The sequence below is a fragment of the Vollenhovia emeryi genome, unplaced genomic scaffold, assembly GCF_000949405.1.
Source record: "Vollenhovia emeryi isolate VEMERY1.0 unplaced genomic scaffold, V.emery_V1.0 DF939176.1, whole genome shotgun sequence".
Lineage (NCBI taxonomy): Eukaryota > Metazoa > Arthropoda > Insecta > Hymenoptera > Formicidae > Vollenhovia > Vollenhovia emeryi.
Genome location: NW_011967190.1, coordinates 77800 through 94606, shown reverse-complemented (window position 1 = coordinate 94606; position 16807 = coordinate 77800). Strand labels below are relative to the sequence as shown.

The 16807-nt window shown below is 43.3% G+C and overlaps 1 protein-coding gene across 3 annotated transcripts in view; it reads left to right on the top strand.

Moving 5' to 3' along the window:
* Positions 1–16807, top strand: part of LOC105563388 (latrophilin Cirl-like) — a 396767-nt gene that overhangs the window by 305758 nt on the left and 74202 nt on the right. For all 3 annotated transcript variants that reach the window (XM_012014953.1, XM_012014951.1, XM_012014952.1), the window contains one exon: positions 12672–12719. In XM_012014953.1, the coding sequence (XP_011870343.1) occupies positions 12672–12719 (48 nt within the window). The remainder of the gene's footprint in view (positions 1–12671; positions 12720–16807) is intronic.

Genomic DNA, 16807 nt, shown 5'->3' with positions numbered 1-16807 from the left:
AACGAAAAATTCGTGCGTGCCAAACGAGTAATTAAAACAGCTCTGTGCTGGAAGAGGGATAGTACATTTTTGGACATTTTTCCTTTATTATAGAAGACCCTTTATAGAACATTCGGGAGCTCCTAAAAATCGACAGCCGGGGAAATTTGGGATGCCCCGTTGATTCCCGGAAACTACGAAACAGTCCCAATTAAAAATAAAATGAATCGTCTTCTAACCGATGCGTTTTCTTATTATACAAGTCATAATAAAAAATTATAATATACATATAGTTAATTTAGCTTCTTCATTCTCCAGGTGCATTTCGTAATCGTAATAATAGTAACAACTTTACATATTCTTTGTAATTTCCTTCAATGTTAAAAGGAGGCAGATGAATAATTCATTTTAATATTTTTGAAGCAAGCAAGCAAGGTGCCAATTCGTTTCACTATAAATTGTAAACTTTAGCTAGGTCCCTTTATCGCTATTTACAGGTCGCTTGCTTCATAACATATGGAGCCAGGAAAATCGTTAAACGCGATATTTTTGTTTCATAACTTATGGAGCAACGAAAAGCGTCAAACGCGATACGTTTCAGCCGATCGGGCACGTTGCTCTATGCGATCTGTATTCCTCAATTAACGCTATCATCATGGACGAGTAGCCCCGATAGACAGCGCAGTTCCGACAAATTCTCCGATTATAGGCCACATCCCGCCGTGAATAAAGAGTCGGTGGCCCTTTATGGAGCGTCACGCGTATTATTTATTCACGTCACGGGATCGAAGAATGCCCGGATCCCGTACCCAACGGCGAGACTGAAAGACGACGAAGAAAGGGGATGAAGGATAAGACGGCAGCGCGCGGGCGGGGGTAGAGAGGAGAGGCGAAAGAGAGCGACAGCGAGGATGCGAGGAGTAATAAGTCGAGATAACGAGCTTTTCGATTCTCTCCCCGGGTCGAAACGGAAAATTAATTAAGTGACTCCCAGGGTTCGCCAGGCATTCTTAACCTTGGAAGACACAATGAACGAGGAATCGTGCGAGAGCGAGAGGGCCCGGGGGAGCGACGACGGGAGAGGCCCTTTGAAGCGGAGAACGGGAGAGGGAAAGAGAGAACGAGAGCTGGCCGGCTATCAGGGTCATTAGTTACGGATGTCTCGTCGAAACCGGGGCCACTCTCGTCTCGATAAACAGGAGACCCATTTCGAGACATCGGGCAGGACAACAGGGTAGGAGGGCCCCTCCGCGAGAGATAGGAGAAAGAGGTACGCGGAGGAGGCTTACAAATAATAATTATGGCCCCGGTAATATAACGGGCCGCGCGTCCGTTATCGAGGGACTCTCTCGGTGAGTGCACTACGTTGTTCGTGAGATATGCAGCCCCGGTCGCTCGTTTCCATCTCGTCATCGCGATCGTCGTTCATTTTCGGGCCTCCCCCTTTCACCCGCCGCCTCGGACTCTCTACCTCTTCCGATAGCATTCCCGATAGCGCGTGAGCGACGTTTGTGAGGTGTACTTGTCGTTTGTTGAGTCGAGTGGCTTCCATAAATTGGAATAAATTCCCCATTTTCTTTTTGTTATTCACTCAATATCGGTGGGTCAGCAAAATAACAGGCAAGGCTCGCTTTTTATCCCGATAAACACACCACTCGATACCATTTCACCATTATTTCTTCAAATGTTATCGCGCGTGCATTAATAAATGTCTCTAGAGTTTCAAGATTTGCACACTTGAAAGTTCACTCCAGTAGTCGAATTTCGTACTCGGTATATACATTAATAGAAGTAGAACATTTTTAACTTGTCGGCCAATGTCCCTGGTTTGTAATAAGTTTCTTAATGAAAAGAGTTCGTAGAAAAATGAGAAAAATGTAAAACTGAAATATGAAAACGTATCCATCGTTGCATAAATATTTCTCGCCTGGATGTTCAAGGAAAGTAAGGTATCTCGAGTGAAATCAAGTGTTTCAGAATCGCGCCGATCGGATTCGAGGCGAAATCCGGGATTCGAGCGGGATCGACGTCTAGTATTTCGACGCCTCTGCGACGCATCGGCGGCAGTCGCTTTGTCATGCTCGTCTTACTTACGCGAACACGCGTGAAAGGGTCCGGCAATCTGACTGTCCTCGGTGGAAGATACGGGGAGATTTTCAGCGGCTTAAGGGGAATTGCGGGGGACGGGAGCTTGAGCCGCCGCGGTGGAGAAACGGAAGAAACTGCGCGGTGCGAAAAGAGAGAGGACGCCCTGGAAGTTCCGAGGGTTCGGTATGGTGCACCGAAGTAGATTGCACGGGTGTCACGCTTAATCGGATAACTTAGATTCGAAAGCCGGACTTTGACTCCTTTATATAGTGCACGGACGTACACGCACACGCGTCAGCGGTGCTCAACCGCTGTTACTGATGAAAAACTAATTAAGACTATTTAACTCGCAACCGTTACAATTTAACGTAAACGACTTGTCTACATTAATTTGTCGGCTACTACCCGAATCGAGTCCTGGAATGGGCCTGAATTATTATGTCGCACAAAACATAGACATTGTACTCACCAGTGACATTGATTTTCAAGTTTAACGAAACCTTGATACCACGTTACTCCTCGAGATTAAAAAAACGGATCATAACGAAATAGGGTTAAAGAGCTTCGGCGAGAAAACTCGCGAGTGATAAGTGCGATAGCTCTGCAATAAGGCTGACTCGAAGAAGTCTGAGCCCGTCGTCCATAAATGTGTATGCTGGCTTCTCTCCGCCTTCTTCTGCCCGCCGCCGATCTGTCCGTCACGGTACACGCGTGCACGCATGTGCGTGATGCGCTCGGCCCGCTGCCCCGCGTGCGTGCGAAAGCATGAAAATCGCGGCGGCGACCTGTAATCTGCCGTAGCGACCGGCTCCGCAGTCGCATAAATACCGGAATTATCCAGATTGAAGTAAAATATTTTTACGCCACAAAAACCTCGATCGTCGAGAGATACGCTCGCATTTTCCGAGCGTGAGCGGCGAGTCGCGCGTGCACGGCTTCCCGATCTCGTGTAGAGCCGAGTTTTATTTTGCGAGAACAGGTAAAAGATCCGACGATTTCCTTCGATTCTCCAACTACCACCGTCGCTTTCTCCATTCCGGAGGCCTTTATTTCACCGTTCTTCCGCTTTCGCCTTCCTGCGGTACTTCCGATAAAAACCGCGCTCGGAATTACATCCGCTCGGGGGTGAATCCAGACGAGGCACGGAAAAGAGTGGAAATCACGTCGAAACGCGCCGTGACGCTGCACGAAGTCGAGAAGCTAACTACTCGTCTATTCACTTCTGTCCAGTCATCACCGTATAATTCTGGCTAAGAATACTCCAGAGGATACGGCGCACGGCATATATTAGTTTCCTATCTCTTTCCGCTCTCTCTTTCTTTCGCAATGCTTTAAAACAATCAAACGATACCTAGTAAAGATAGCTCAGACACGTAAGTGTCTAATAATTAATCACCATGTTAGTAACGACCAAAGATTAATAACTTCTGTATCGCGTTAATTGCTTTCCTTAGGACTGTTAATTATATAATATAATAACAACTTTCTCTTCGTTAAATAATTTTTTACTTAATTTTGCTAAACTTCAGCATTTGGTCAGCTCCAGCATTTACAATTACCCATCTTTTGAAATCAGATGTAATTGGAAATAAAGCTTTTGGATTATCGGATTTGACGAATTTAATCAAGAAGAAAGATTCACGTTTTTAAACGGGATTTAAGAATAATGCGCCTGTTACGCCCCATATAAATTATGAATCTTCAAATTAAAAGCTGGCATAAACCCCCCAACATCTGCAGCTCCCGCCGCCGCCCTAAATCACGCGGAACGCATTAAACACGTCACGGCCGTGTCGCAAGCTCTCCGCTACCCTTCAGCCGGAGGAGGAGGATTAAGGGCGACAATTCTTCTCGCGCGCGACTCTTTTTTTTCCACCCTTGTTGGTGGCTGCTCGCACCGCAGAAAATCGTAAACGTCGTAAAAGCATCGAAACAATATTCTATACGTAGTTGAGAGAACAGTAACAAACTATTTTATTCACTTGCCCAAACTCACATTGATGCACTTTTGACTGATAAAAGCGGAGGCCCAACATTTTGCATTGTAATAATAACTTGTCATCAAACTGTTATTTTCCTTTTTAGTTTTAATACCAATTAGTGACTATTGATGCTACATTCTTGAATTATTCATTTTTACTTAAGAAAAAATATTTTCTACATTCTCGTTTTTATATAACTTGAGTTAGTAGCCGAATTAACGAGATTCCGTAATGCTCCGAGGTGTTCCAGAAATATACGCGAGATCGGATTCTATGAAAATGAAATTTTCCGTTGATAAAAAATGTATCTTAAAAGTACACTTGTCTGGCTTTAAAATTGCGCTCGCCCCAAATTTGCCAATCTGGTCCATTTAGTTCACACGCGCGTAAACACAGACCTACGAGGAGAAAAATTTGTCCGACATCGAGCGCGTGACGTCGCGTCGGGATACGTAAATCCCGAGGGTTCGGGCCAGTGGTATCTCGTCGGGAGTTGGCCGCCCGTTCTCGTCGGGGTGCGCGTTCTCGCCGGAATGGATGTAACGGCAAGTGTAAGGGGGGTGGCGGCGGATAATATTTTAAAACGAGCGCGAGTCTGTTGCGGGCAGAGCTCTCTCGCCCGGCGCGGCCCTCGCACAATGCTGAGGAGAGCGCGACGGAGAGAGCGCAGAACCGAGGGCGGGAGGGAGGTTGCGAGGGAGGGAGAGGGTTGTACGTAAAGGAAGGGCGTGCCCGCTGTTATCTGGCTTGTTCCCCGGATGAAATATCGGCTAGCAGTTTCAGGCCTTCTTTTCCACTCCTACCTCGATCTTCTCCTCCGAGTCTTCCTTCTTCGTACGCCTTCTTCCTTCTCTGCTTCTGCCCCCCCCCGATCCCCCCCCCCCCGCCTACCAGATTTCTACGCGGTGCTCCTGTAAAGCGAAAACTTTTTCCACGCGCGCCATTGTCAGACTTTTGATTGCGTTGGGATTTCCGCTCCCCTCTCCGTTTTCTTTTCTTCTTATTTAAATTTGTCCTTTTTTCCACCGCGGTTTTTCCCCTTTTCCGCACACCTCCTCGTATCTTTCATACATCTATCTCTCCTAAACTCTGCGGATTCTCTTTCACTCTCTCTTTCACTCTGCAATTTTTGTATTAGCGACAATCGCTTAATTTCGCGTGTCTCTCCCTCTATTTTTTACTTGCTTGTTCATTCATTCGCAGCTTCTCTTCGCTTTCAGCTCGTTATATTCGTATAATTTGACACATAATGTTATCTTGAACATTTTGTCTCTGATCTTTTATTCTTGCATCTTTGTATCTTCTAAAATCAGTTTTTATCTTAAAAATTTCTATATAACTTGTGGTATTAGTGGTTTTCTTGATACTTATTCGTCGTATACTTCGTCTTTATCTTTTTCGTCTATCTATTTGCGCAAGCGTCTCTCGTAAACCTAATCGAGGACATCCTAATCTTCATCACTCTCGTAAAGCAACGTCTATGTCGATTCTCATCGTATCATTATCATACATCGCCAGGAGGCCCATCGATCACCCCATCCATGGTACCGGGGGCAACTTCCCTGAGCGATCTCCCCAGAAAGACGAGAGAAAGAATAAATAGGACCAAGGGATTATCCCATCAAAGGATAACGTGTGCCGCCGTCTTCTTTTACGAGAGCGCCGAATATTAGAAGCACGCAGCGGCACTTTTTTTAATCCTTTTCAGGCGATGTGGAAAAACCGGGACGCGGAGTCGACGGAGTTGGGAGAAATTTACAGAAGGAAAAAATTTAGCAGCTTGGTCGTAAAAGCGGGATAGCCTGTATATGTGAATGTGGAGAGATGACCAACGCGCACTTCTCTTAACGAGTACGAGTCTATCTTGCATTCGTCGTTGCTTCTAATCCTGTTAACGGTGTCGTCCCATTTTGTTGCTCCAATTGATTTATATATTATGTATTAGGTATGCTAAGTACGGTAACCCGTTCCCCATAATTTCGTTACGCGAGACTAATTGTGTGAATGTGAATGCAAATTGTTGCTCATAATGTAAGATGCAATAAAGTAAAAATATAGTAAAAAGATGGGGAGTCACTTTTTGAGAAGCAAAGGCATAAATAACGCAACGTATCTTCAGATTAATTTTTTTAAGCGCCAATTCTTTGATAAAGTAATTTTTTAGTCAATTTTTCATTGCGGAAAATATCAAGTAACATTAATATTTTATCTTGATTCTTTATTTTATTTATTTATATTAAAAATCTATCTCATGTTCAATATTCGACTAGTGCGCAAACTACAAGCTTTTAATCTATTTATAATTGAAGAATCGTAGCATAGATGTTTTCAAAAAATATCGCCAAAAAAAATTTATCTTTACCATATGTTTGAAATTATTTTACAATATTCTGTGCGTATCTATCGATTATTTTAATATTGCACATGGCAATTCTAATTCGCTTCACAACGGCGTAAACTTTACAAAAATAATCGCAGTGACTGTAATCGAAAGCGTCAATCGTGCGGCGCGGAATTATGATGGAAAGGCATCGTCGCGCTTTTTGCGAGCCATGCATGTTTCGACGTATGGTTAATATTTGTCGCCGATGACCGTGGACAATGGATCAAATAAAATAACAAATTTGTCCCTACCGAAGACGTCGTGGTCCTTCGGCATGATGTGACGGGATCAGCGCAGAGATATAACGTGATCAATCTATCATGATAAATCGAGGTCTTCTTTGTTCTGTTTTCCATACGAGACTCTAATGTCGCGCAAAAAAATTGCAATTTGATAACTAAACTATACCAATCAAGCGAAATATCATTAATATAAATTAACTTTACGTATCTTAAAATGAGATTAGATTTTAATTATATAACGATTACAAACGAAATTTTTAAACAATGTTTTCCGTAATGCGAAACCAAATTAATTTTGCACTTCAGACTGGTCGAAACATATTTCCGGATGTAAGTTTAATGAAATACTCTATAAACTCATAAAAAAAATTATAATAATAACATAAAAGAGGAATTCCAAGCTGTATAAAGGAAACTGTCTACTTAAGATCTTAAAAATATTATTCTTATAGCATTTACAATTGCAACAAATTTCTGTAATTCTAAGAAATACATTTAAGGTGGCTCCTGCACAAAGGAGCAGATAGTAAGTAATGGGTGCTTTGGTGGGGCCACCATAACCCTATGTTAAAATGTACAACTTTAACATTTTTTTCTTTCTTTTCATCGGCAACCTGGTCTAAAATTTCGTACACTGGTAGATAATACTTGCAACTACAATATATTTAAGTTTCAATTTTTTTCTACTTTTGGTTGGTTTAGGCAGGAGCCACCTTAAAAAAGAATAGGAACACATTGTTTTACGAAAAACAATATAGCACTCGATCGTTCGGAATTCTAATCGGTACGTCGTGTAACATTCTGAATCCTAATCGGTACATCGTGTAACATTTTTCGAAGGTGTGACACGATGCTGCCTCTACCTCGAATCCGAGTCATCGTGATGTTATCATCGGCTATAATCCTGATCGCGCGATGCACCGGAGAGACACGCAGTCACAAATATTCATGTGGCATAGCAGAGGCTCGAGCGGGGCTACAATCTGCCGGATTAAATTGTAATCATCGACTAATCTGTCTCGTAGGATCGCGATCTACTCGGAGCAGGGAATCAATCGAACCTGCTGGCCTCTTATCAGACTCTTCGAGCGGACCCCGCATGAGAGAAGGGACAGAACGATTCTATCTCACAGCCAGGTTTATCTTCTGCGTACATACCGTGCCTTTTTTTCCACATGCTGTCCCAATCCCGGTTCCTTTGCTATGAATTAGTGCATTGCGTTCATTTTCTATCTAAGAATTCATTAAATTATAAATATGCACGCGGATCAAGGTAGACAACGGGCGTATAATTACGTCAAGATTTAGATGAGTATCATTTCCGAATGAATAATGTAACTTTGTTAAAAATGATTACATCATCGTTATCATGCAACGCACTTATATAATCTGCGTGTATCTCTTAAATTGTTTAACGATTTCCTTTTCTTCCTATCTCGACGCATAACTCTGCCAATGACAATCGCGGAGGGAGGATATCTTTTACGACATCGCATTCGCTGCTCGAAGCCGTTGAAGTTTCGCGTTAAATATCCTCCGTGGGTTTATATTTAAACGAGATATTAGGTGCACCGTTTCCAGTGAACCATCCGGTACATCCCTATTAAATATAATATCAAACGAAATTAAGCAGCACTCTCCCGCCGCGGGGTTACCGACCGACTTCCCTTAAGTCGGCCGGCACCCTCTGCGCGATGCAGCAAGGGTTCCGCACGATAAATCCTCGCCGAGTAAGGAAGCCAAATAACTTAAACGCGATTTCGCGCGAGTGTAGGAGCGTTTGGAACGAACGAGCCGGGACGAGAAAGAAGAGATGGGGGAGGGAGGGGTGAGCAAAAGGGGGAGGAGAAGAAGGAAAAGGTGAAGGAGGTGGAGACGCCGAAAAGTAATGTGAGAAATACGACGAGGGCCGAGGCGCGGGTCAAGAGGTACAGCCGAGACGTAGGCGGGGGGGGCGGGGAGGGACCGGGAAGATATTTGGAACGCTCAATTCGAGGTACAGGAAGCGAGATATCGCCGCCCGGCGAAATAACCGAAGAATCTTATGCTCATTTCGAGCGAGAGCCGCCCGAAGCCGCCAGCAATTCCGTATCGGACTCGAGATCGCATTGTCACCACCACCGTCCCTCTCCTCCTCCCCCTCTCCCTCCGCCTCCTCGGCTCCCTCCTCCTCCACCCCCGGCTCGCTCCGTCGTCCGCCCTCCGCGCTCTCGAGAGTGCACAGCATCTCTGACACTCGCACGACACTAAATCCAGCACAATGGCGCGGGTGTAACGCTATATAGCGTGTTCCGCGGGTCGATGCCGCTTTACCTCGCCCGTTCGCTTCGAATACCTGGGAAACTTGTATAGGACGGCGCAGAGCTAACGCCCATCTTCCAAACTTTCGAATGCGCGAATGTAACGTAAATAAATTGGGAGCACATTTAAGAGATGGGACGAAAAATGTTTATACAAAATTAGATATCGACGGCGATGGCGAAGAAACGGAAGAATAGCTCAACGTTGAAGCGTTCAATTATAGGAAGCGTGTAAATAAACGGCAAAGTCTAATCTCCTCAGATGCATCGAAATACTAATATCTGCTGATAATGTTACTGAGAACAAAAGGACAGCCGTATATGCGTACACATCCAAAGATCAGACACTGACATTGACTCTGAACCGTCCTGTATAAATGTCCATTCAAGTGTACTCGCCTCTACGAGGCAAACTTGCATTCAATACCGCGATGACATCTTTAGCGGTGTCCATGGATCCATAAAGACTTCCAATCAAACAAGATTTGTTCGGCGGATAAGCACCACACACAGGAAATTGCTATCCGAATTGCGTGCTGTGGTGCATACAATACACGTGTACTACAAATGAAAAAAAAAACGATAGCTATTTTCAGAACTTTGATCCTCGTTATTGCGACGTGATAAGCTCGTACGATTACACTGCAGTTTGTATTCACGGATTACTCGAAGACCGACGTGTAAGTCGTAATAAAAAAATTCTTATGTTCAAAAATAGTATTTTAAAAAAGTTTACACCTTAAAATACACTTAAAATCATGACGGCGCATAATTAATCATTTATGGGGCCGTGCTTTAACGTCACGCAGAGTATGGCCCTGATTTCCTTAAATGAATTCTATTTTCGGCGATGATGCGAGTGCAGTCGATGTAAAAATTAATAAATGCGGATGTATAAAACCGAATGCATGTTTTATGCGAGACCCTCGTTTAAAAATACCGAGACGAGTCGCTCCCATTTCTGAGAAGTGCTTTTAGAATATTTAGTAAAGCGTACATATTGAACGTTCATCGAATCTTTAGCGATATTCCTGGCGACGTTGCCGTTGACTTTCAAGTCGAGTTTCGATCGATGCTATCTGGCCGAGCCATGAAAGCGCAAACTCTCTCCAAAAGTAGCGAAGCCTCCCAAGAATCGCCAAGCAGCACTCGGAAACGATTTCCCGAAGACTCATTCAAAGGTCTTTCGATGTAAACGGACGCGGATTCAAATCGAAATCGGTTATTTGAGCGCCGCGTAATCGTAATCCTGACACACATCTTTTTCTTAAAGCCTTCGTGACATTCTATCTCAACAATAATTTACATACTAATTCTCCAACGATTTCACATGATCAATGCTACAGATGTCACAGTTTGCGAACATTTAAATTTTATTTCTGTAAAATTCTATAAGCTTCTCTATTTTCCAGCTAGCCACTCTTCCGCTCAGAAGACTTGAAAGATCTGCATTCGTTTCGTTGCATTTACAATCGCAAGTTTTCGTTGTAAATAATTAGCGAGTGGTAAATTATTTATCACCAGTGGCATGAAAATTACACGTAGTGTAATTCTTATTCCGCCAGCTTCGCAATTCCAACAATTCAGTATAATAATGCCGTATGCCTATAGTGTTTCGGAGCTGTTGTATTTTTCTTTCGATTACGTCACTGGCAATCTCTCCTAATATATGTATATCTCAATTGATTATTAACATCCAACCAGAGAGTGAATCGTTAAAATCGTTATTTATTGAACGCTCTGGGACTTAGTCCCCTAAAGCGTAACGACAACGTAACGGATTATGACAATTTATCACAACTAGTATACGTACACCCACAGAAAAAATTTCCGGCACGTAAGATTTACGGAATACAATAATTACAAAAATATAATAAATAGTTTGAGAAAGATCAATGAGAAAAACCAAGTTTAAGATAGCAATACGTAACATGATACAGTAAAGGATATGAAATAGAAAGACAGACATTAAAGCGGTAGAACGCAAGGTACAAGGTGCAGAGAGAAGGAGAGGGGGAGAGATGTCTAACATAAAAATGCACCGATATCTTTTTCCAAGGCTGCAGTTTCAGCCTGACCCATTTGCGCTCGTTCAAGGGCTAGAAACCACTTGGAGAACTTGCGCGCGATAAACGTCGACTCGCTCGGGAGAAATTCTCGATTCGAGAGAAACGCGCTCGATTCCATGGATACGACCGCGGCTCCTAATTCCTCCGGGCAGAGCAGATAGAGGTGGATAGCTTGATACAGGAGGCGATTCCAATTCCAACGGTTAGCGCCTGTCCGTAGAATCGCTACCGAAGGCGTAGTCCTGAATGTTTAAAGGGAGGTGCCGCAATGTAGCCCTTATTCGTGATGCATTCCCACGGCGGCCGTAACCGGACCTTGGCGAAAAAGGCCGCCAACGTGGCCGCCCGCTTACGATGGGCGCGGACCGCCCGTCGCGATGTCTCATAGATTTATTTCATCCGCTATTCCGAGTTTGGACAAATGTGCGAAAGAAGTTACGATTTTTTCTTAAATTGTAACTACGATGAAAAGTACTTTAATTGTAAAGGAAACGGCAATGAGTTTTGCCGAGAGTTAATATTAAGTTAAGGTTAAAGTGTAAGATTGAATAAAGCGCTGCTGACTTTTCTGTGTCGAAGAGAATTTTGAATATCGTGATAGAGTGTGAAAATTTTGCAATTAATCTTTCGTGAATGTTTTCACGAACTATTGAAAGTCGTTAACATATCCATTTAGGTTAATCGAACGTTGCTACAAGAGCTTATTGGATAGTAAATGTTTATCACTTTAATCTTTACGATCAATCTGTGCGATTGTTCCCTTCATCGGAAGGAAATGAAGTGCACGACTTGATCGATTTCTTAATTTATCAGAGAGTAAATTTCGCGTTGACCTAATTAACGAGTATAAATGAAAAACGAAAGACGGCCGTTTCGGACGGAGAGAAACTTGGATTCGCGATTCCGCAATTAAATCTCTCGCTCGGATTCTCAATATTTTCGTCTTCTTTCTCACCCAAGTCACCCTCTTGCTTCTAAGACTTCCTGAAATAATGCAAAGCACCTCTTTCAGACGCGGCACCCTCGTGGCGCGCCTTGAGATCTTAATCTTCTTCAAACTTACGGATCTGCTCGCGCGGTTTGTTGCCGCTTTAAGATTACACGAGAGAGTGCCGAAACGGTGTCTCCCTGGTCGGATTACGGCACGTTTGTTCCCGGGTGCTCTCTCGGGGATGAAATCGTTTCCCTTCCGCCGCGCGAGGAGATGCGTATCCCGCATAGAAATTAAAGCGCGCGATAACGCGGACTCTAAATCGCAATTAATTAAATCATTAGCCACCCGCGTTTCTTTTATCACCGCGGTAACTGCCCCGGGGACGTTCGAATATCTGATGGCCTTTAAAAATTAATAAAGAGAGACGGAGATTAAAGAAGAGAAAACGGAAAGTGGAAAGGTACTTTACTATATTGTGGAATTATAGTCATCTCCAAAGTAAAAATAATAAATTTTTCGTACAGGAGAAAATGGCAGTAAAAAAAATTGCATGCATAAATAAGTCTGAAAATACAGTAACATATTAATATAACTGATTACAAAATATTCTCGGGCTAACGCGAGAGTTGCCTCATTTGCTATGACGCACAAATAATCGGAGCACAATTAACATGTACTTGTCTTTCTGTTTCAGGTAAGAAGCCGTCGCTGCCATTCTCATATCGAGACAAATTCAAAATAGGTAAGATCAATTCGACAGATTGTACCCGAGTAAAAACATTGTTAGGGCTAATTCAGGCAGTTGAAGGCCCCGATGACGATGATAGCAGGACTCCTTAAAAAGGGATACCCTACTATTGTCACATCGGGACCTTATTAAATATTGTTAAGGATGCCGTAGTTTCACGAATTCAGGGATGCTCTACTATTATCACATCGGGCCATATTGATATTATTAAGGTTGCCCTAGTTTCACGAATTCCCTCATAATAGGGTTTGGTAAACGTCAGCCTGAGTAATACCACTCGCTGCCGCGACGTGGCGACCGCGCGTTAGGCTTTCTCGTAAGTAAAAATCATCCCGCATTAGTGTAAAAGGCGAGCCTATTGTCATCCGGTAGCGAGTTGTCTGGATCATTAAATATTGTTAAGGATGTCCTAGTTTAACGAATTCAGAGATACTCTACTATTATCACATCGGGGCCATATTGATATTATTAAGGATGCCCTAGTTTCACGAATTCAGGGATGCACTACTATTATCACATCGGGCTATATTGATATTATTAAGGTTGTCCTAGTTTCACGAATTCCCTCATAAGAGGATTTAGTAAACGTTAGCCTGAATAGTACCACTCGCCGCCGCGACGTGGCGACCGCGCGTTAGGCTTTCTCGTAAGTAAAAATCGTCCCGCGTTGTAAAAGGCGAACTGATTATGACCCAGTAGCGAGTTGTCTGGATTATGGATACACTCAACGACCTGAATATACTTTTGATGACTATATAATTTAACACAATTTAAAAATTAGTTTAAAAAATCAGTTTTTTTAATTTCTGCTCGAGAAGCCTTAATTAAGGAAAAGGATTAATATTAAAAAATGCCTGATTATGGGTTTTCTTATGAGGTCCTGATAATATTTCTTTACAAGGTTCTCATGAATTATTTGTTACAAACTTTTCAGGGTCCCGATTATTTATACGATATTATGACCCGATTAATATTAAGGAAAATTGATCAGGACCTTTTCACAGTTTTATTAATTTTTTACTTTGGTAGTGCCCTTGTATCTCGCGTTCGCTAGATTCTTCTAGGAATCATCCACGAGCAACGCCTCGAGCGTGTTTGACATGTTTCCTTTAAGGTGCCCAGGACTACCGTCCTGACGCGAGCAGACGGATTCGGCGTCCCTAGCCTAATTACAGGGCAGCTCTCCGAGCACCTGCGCCTCTTCTCTTGTTTCGTTTTCGTGCTTTCGCAACGGACACCCGTGAGTCCAACACGGATATGTGAGAAACGCGATCCAAACTTGCCCGACCAACCTCCTTGTCCGGCCAACATTGTCCTTATGGCTACGGAGCCTCGAGGCATCAAAATTACTTACGGCCTCCATTATGTTAACTACTGTAAAATGGGAGTAAAATGTAATAGTAGAAGCGACGTCGCACCACAGTCAAGATTGCAGCGTAACGTAATACGTTAAAAATCTATTTCCCGCTTTGATATTCAAAATGAGAAAGAAACGTAATTTAGGCAAGTCTCGAGAAATTAAAATCGTTTTATAGTTGTAACAAATAACTGTAAAAATGTAAATGGAGAGGAAACAAAATTGAATTTATATCTTTGGTAAATAATCATTCTTGTTCTAGTTTCTTTTAATATTAACTAAACGCAGAAACATAAAAAACAAGAAACAGATAAAACAGATAAATTATCTTGTGTCGTTTATGAATACCAAAGGATTTGGCTTTTCTGAATACACAGTAAGACGGTGCTACTCCGCAGAATTCAATCACGTATCCTGAAGGATTTCACGAGGTAAACCAAAGATTCCAGATGGAATTTCTAATTTAATTTCACGAGAACAAAATAATTGCAAATATAGTTTTTACGACTAGTAACAATTTAAAAAACGAACGAATTTTAAATCGCCGAAACTACATTTAATTTGATATGCATACACAATTTCCGAATATGAAAGCCGTACAAGATTTATAAATGTTTGACCTAAAATCACGAATATCAAAATGTCCAGAATGTTAACTTTTCCAGGCCAGAATTTTTGAACCTTTAAATTTAAGAGTTAAAAATTTTATTCACTAAAAACGTAAATATTGGAAAAATTTTTTAATTCGAGAATTTAAAAATTGAAAGATTTTCAAGAGTTACACAGCCGCGTTTCGCTATTTCTGTATAAAAGCAGTCTGATAGAAACGATGACGAAATACTCAATATGAATGATATAAAACTGCGCTTTCGAATTGAATGAGCTCTCGGTTGGTTACTTGAGACTTAGATTACTTCAAACCCACGCAATTTTTCGATACACGTATAGAAAGACTGTGCGATTACAACGTACCGTGATACGGAATGTAATAGAATCGGGAACTGACATAACACCTGCGACAAAAGCCCGCCGAACGAATGAAAATTACCTTCGAAGGATAAAGGAAACTGCTGGAAACGCGAACGTACGTTCTCGAATTTCTCCAATTACGATTAATCGAAAGATTTTTTGCATCTTGAAAAACTTATTATTACTTTGTCGTAACAACGCACCATGCATCATTATTCCTTGTATTTAATCGATACCGTTCGACCGATGTATCAATTTACAAGAACGTGATTTCGTATTTCTAATTTCACCCAACTTTGTTTAACATCGAATTCCGGACGTTAAAAAATGTTCGCTCCTTTTTCAATTTTCAAATAAGTACAGCAGGTAGTCTCCGGGCGCGTCGAATTTCTCGTGACGCCGCGATGTCGAGGCGTCCGAAGGATGCGACACGGCGGAGCGGGACGGGACGAAAGTGGAAAAATGCGCCCGTTCTTTAATTAACTCGCGGCCTGCGCCATTGAGCTGGCCGACTTTATGAGTCGGCGCCGTGGAAACACGTGCTACGTTTATTAGCACGATGGTGCTTTGACCCGCGTCTCGGTAGCGCAAGAGCGGCATAGAGGACGCCGATCATGCAGGAAACTCTATGCGGAAGATTTAATATATTGCCTTTGATATATTTCCACGTCGGGCATTGAAGAAAATTTCTTTTGAGCCGGCGTCAACAAAACGGGGAGAACTTCTCGACATTGTAGAGCGAAACACGAATGTATTTTACACGGACCACCCTTTGCGCGGAGGGAATGTATCGATAGAAATAGATCGATGCAAAATGTGTAAAGATTTGAAATTTAACTGCGATATCATTTATTCGAGACGCAGACGTAAAGCGCTGCTAAATTTAAATGCCAACAAATCGAGCGCGCATTAGCATGCTTTCAAGTATTACAAAAATCCCGGAGAATTTTGAAAAAAAATTTCGCGCTCTCTCGTCCCTCCGCGGCTCGGATTCCCCCGTCGACGAGAATCTATTTGTCGTCCGGCGAGAAAGCGAGGCGCATTAGTAATGACGAGGAAATTAAATGTAACGAACTCGGGGTGCGCCGCGGACTCGCGCGATGAAAGAATTACGAATCGCTCTCGGCGCTCGATTCGCCGGGAAGTATCGAATCAACCTGGCGCGTCATCCCGGGGATAGACGCGAGAGATAGGATATCACACACACACACACACACACATGCACGCATACACACGTGCACGTGCGCGCGCGCGCGGAAACGCAGTGTCGCGTTTCAATATTTACGGGCTGAAATATTCACGAAATCACACCGAGGGCGGCGGAATGCGAGGGAATGACTTGCTGGACGCGCGAGCGCGCGTTCAATTCGGATGACGCGTCGCGTCGCGTCGCGTCGCTCGCGCGGCCTCGTTCGCACGAAAATTATATACATCAAGAGATGTTGGCGTCGTGAATATTTGATCGGCCGTTACCGTTGCGCGCGCGCGCCATCAATTATTCCGCCGCGGCGCTTTTTCGTAGGCGGCCGCGCGCGATAACGCGTGTCCCCGCCGTGACAGATGTCCATTACCGGCGCGAGCGCGGCGATTTCCAGGGACGATAATTGAACCGCGAGTCGGCCGGGAGCTTGGGCACCTGAGCGAGCCGCGGCGTGTTCGCGCCGCGATGAAGGATCGTTTTCTTCCAGCGCGCCCGCAGAACGAGAATCATTAATGACCCCCGCTGTTGTTCTCTCCCCGCGCGCGCACCGACCGG